The sequence below is a fragment of the Syzygium oleosum genome, unplaced genomic scaffold (assembly GCF_021117445.2).
Source record: "Syzygium oleosum isolate NSW1041296 unplaced genomic scaffold, Sole_v2.1 Sole_v2.55, whole genome shotgun sequence".
Lineage (NCBI taxonomy): Eukaryota > Viridiplantae > Streptophyta > Magnoliopsida > Myrtales > Myrtaceae > Syzygium > Syzygium oleosum.
Window position 1 is genome coordinate 1,320,465 of NW_026607539.1, and position 3,814 is coordinate 1,324,278.

General features: G+C 45.1%; 1 protein-coding gene across 1 annotated transcript; it reads right to left on the reverse strand.

Annotated features, from left to right (window-relative positions):
* Positions 1–1,652: 1,652 nt before the first annotated feature.
* LOC115690883 (cytosolic sulfotransferase 15-like) lies at positions 1,653–2,788 on the reverse strand. The gene has a single exon (XM_030617369.2). The coding sequence runs from the start codon at positions 2,711–2,713 to the stop codon at positions 1,703–1,705; it is 1,011 nt and encodes a 336-aa protein (XP_030473229.1). The 5' UTR covers positions 2,714–2,788; the 3' UTR covers positions 1,653–1,702.
* Between the last annotated feature and the right edge of the window lie 1,026 nt (positions 2,789–3,814).

Here is a 3,814-nt window from a genome sequence, read left to right on the forward strand (position 1 = left end):
CATCATCAGAGAACACCGATGACGGAGGAACGGAAAAGCACAAACATGGAACAACAAGGGCATTTGTCATGAGCCGTGCCGTTCGGGGAATCATACAACCCAACCCCATCTTCACGCATCATAAACCAACGTACATCCTGGCATTTCAACAACCCGGACTCGAGAGAAAAGTTTACGGATCTAGTTGATGCATTTCAGCAAACACGTGGCGGGTGTCAATCGAAGGATCAAATAAAAAAACGAGCAAGCTGAGGCTCAAATACACAACCACAAAGAACACAGCATTAAGGACAACAACCACGACAGCCGGGGAAGGCTCGACGACGCTCGAAACCGCGTACGGTCGGGCGCCGGCGAGTCTCAGCCCCGGTCAGCCAAGACCCAAAAACAGAGCACGGTTCGGGCGAAACAGGGGGATCGACGGAGTTCCCTCCTTGGCTCGGCAGCGACGGATGAGGACGAGTTTGACAGATCGGACTATGTCCGGTCACCTCGCACGCTTCCGAGCCGAGATCCTCGGAAAATCGACCCTCCAAATCAAGCAAGACTTGGCGGAAACTCGGATCTAAACTTACCAAAAAAAATGACGTGAGGGGAAGGAAGGGCGATTCTCGGCCACGACACCAACCGACGAGTGCCGGGGGATGTGGCCGAGTTCTCTCTCTCTCGGGAGCTCTCGGTATCCGGGGACTCTCACTCGCTCTCCGGGGACTCTCTCTCGCTCTCTCCGTTTTTCTCCGATTCCTCTCCCTCCTCCCTTCTCTCCGATGCCCCCCCCCCCACTTTTAATATCCAGAGAAGGAGGAGGCTGTCCTCCTCTCGGCTTCCCCCCCGGCGACGCTCGCCTACTATTTCGAGCTCGAAGACACCCTCGATCAGAGCGTCCTCTCCCGTTTCATCATGCGCCTGCGGCCGATCCTCCCCTCGGGACCAAATCTCATCCATATTTAGCTAAAACGGCTACAAATCTGCGCCGTCCTCGATGCGCCCCCCGTTCTTCCGCTTTGTCGCTTTCGGTTGTCCCGCTCCTTCTCATCGTTTCTGCTTCTGCCGCTGCCATGCTTCGTGCTGCTCTTTCTTCTCCTTTCCAGAAGCGTTGAACAACGCTGGGGGAAGATCCCCACGCGTGACCAGCGTTATTCAATGCTGGTCTTTCCTTCTTCTTCTTATTTTTCTTTTTTTTTTAAAAAAATTTTTAAATTTTTAAATTAATTTAATTTAAATTTTTTATGATAGTGGTGCTGTGCTGGCCAGCATTGAATAATGCTGGTCCCTCCCTTTTTTTACGAATTTTTTTTTTTATATTTTTTAAATTTTTTAATTAATTTTTAATATTTTCTTTTTTAAAATTAAATCAGGAAAGCATGTTCTAATGTGCCTTATTAATGTAAATGCACCTAAAGTCTATACGCCAATTAATTTAATGAAAATATTTTTATTTAGGGGTTAAAAACTAATCCCTAATTTTCTATGCAATTAAACCCTAAATGACTAGGTAAAATTTATGTGTCAACATTGAGGCGATCCACCATAGGAGGAGTGAGATGGTTAACCCAATCACCCAACTCGCCTTTCCGAATAAACTTCTCTTCTCAACCTTGAATTCTCTACGCTACACCAAAAAGGAGAATTGCAGTTCCTTCCATTATTAATTTCGTTTATTTCTAATGACACACGTCGAGAAAGTGAAATTAATTAACACTCAACGTGTTTTGAACTCCAATCCAAAGGGGCTCATCTTCTCTTGCATGATGCTATTGAGGCGATCCACCATGGAAGGAGTGAGATGCTTAACCCAATCCCCCACCGCGCCTTTCCTGAAAAAGCTTCTGTTCTCAAACTTGATATTCAGAACTGGTATTTTGCCGGCTTTGTTGACCTCCAGGTCCTTGAGGGTCTTTAAGCTACACATTTTGGCTATCTCTTCAATCATACGTCCCTCCTCTTCCTCCTCAGTGAAGGGAAGCCCCACAAACTCGGCCACCTTCTTCAACTGCCCTACAATATCTTCCTTCAAGTCCTCATACTTGAGGAACAGCACCTTGTGTGGCCTCTCCAAGCTCTCCTTCCAATAGCCCATCATATGATCCCAAAAGGGCCCGAACGATATTTTCCCTTGGCAATAGATCTCGAAATGTTCTTCCAAGGACCACTTCGGCTGGTCATTCGACTGTGCAGTCTCGAGGTAGAAGTGCCAAGATGAAACCACAGCGTCAAATGGGTTCCGAGAAATGTAAATGATCCGGCAGTCCGACTGCTTGACGGACTCCGGCAAGGATGGGTAAGGGATGTGCGTTGCGAAGAGCCTCGGCTCTGCCAGGCTGTCAAGGTTGGGCGTCGGGTTGCTTCCGTACAGCTGGTACTCAAAGCCAGGGACGAGGTCATGGGGGTTCGAAGTGAGCAAGGGCGTGTTGGAGATGCCGAAGCGGGAACGGTTAACAACGGAGAACACTAAGGCCTTTAGCCAGGTGGTCCCTGATTTGGGCTGAGAGGCCAGGACAATGTCCTTGTGTTTGGCTTGGAAGTGCCGCTGCAACGCGATCACGTTGGGAAGCAGGTAGGTTGGGCACCAGAAGTCTTGGTAGAGGGACTGGAAAGGACGAACCACACCTTTCCTTTGGGGCAATGAAGCGATTAGTTCATCAATGGCCTCCCGGTCATGTTCTTCACTGCCTACTATGGCGGACTGCGGAGAAAACTGCTGGTGTGCCATTGATGTTTGAGTAAGAATCGAAACAAGCGGATGATTGCGAAGCACTAATCCTTTTTGCAGCTAGTGGGTGTTAGTTTTTCATTTTTTTGGGTCATTGCTTTATACAGGCAAAGAGGGACCACAGACCCCAAATTATTGCCGGCTCAATTATTGCACGATATGAGGTGAAACACGTTTGTCGGCTTAGGTGACGTCAAAGAGCACCACAGAACAGAAATTTGTTCTGCGTATGGTAAATTTGAACAACCGATAATGAATTTGAAATATTTTTTTATAGGTAAAAATTGATTGATAACTTATTGATCCAGTCAATTGTCTGTGAGTTAACAAAGAAATAATAATTTTAACTTGCTTAAATCCATTATTAGATTACCAATTGTTTTTGAATTTTCCAAGTAGACTGTTTTTTTCGCTACAAGAACACGAATTGCCTACCTACTTTACTCGTAATGTCGGTTAACGGTTATAACTGACGAACTAAATAATTATTTTAATACTATAAATTCCTAGTCAATTATTAACATTGTTTGAGATTTGATGAGTAACAACATGTATTTATAACATACTAACGGAATAATCTATTTACCAAGTTGAAATAACCCCATAGATTACAACAACCGTTCTTTTTAACAAGTGGGCATGTACTTCTGCTAGTAGATTACTAGTTGCATGATACTCTTCTAGTAGTGTCCGTTAATGGTGGAGCTTTGCCGCATCTTCTTTCACACGTTTCAGTTGTATTTTTGAGAGCGCTCACTTTAGCTTCCATGGAACAATTTTTTCTTTGACATTGCTCCCTAGAAATTTTTTTAACACAATCTTTGGCGATTGAGTGATTTTTGCATCAACCCAACTAATAAATCCACATCTTGGTCCAAATTTACACCTTCAACACCTATGATATCTTTTTCCCTGATCCCCCTTGTGGTTTGTAGAGGAGATCTTAGGCCACAAAATCAAAACACGGATGTATCATTGTCGATTGGAGTGACCATTGTGCATGATTGCCACAACTCAGTTGATTTTTTCATGGATCTCGATGTCGCCAAACTGGAATTGGGGCTACCGCGGGGTCCGCGTTTTATACATCACTTGTCAGAA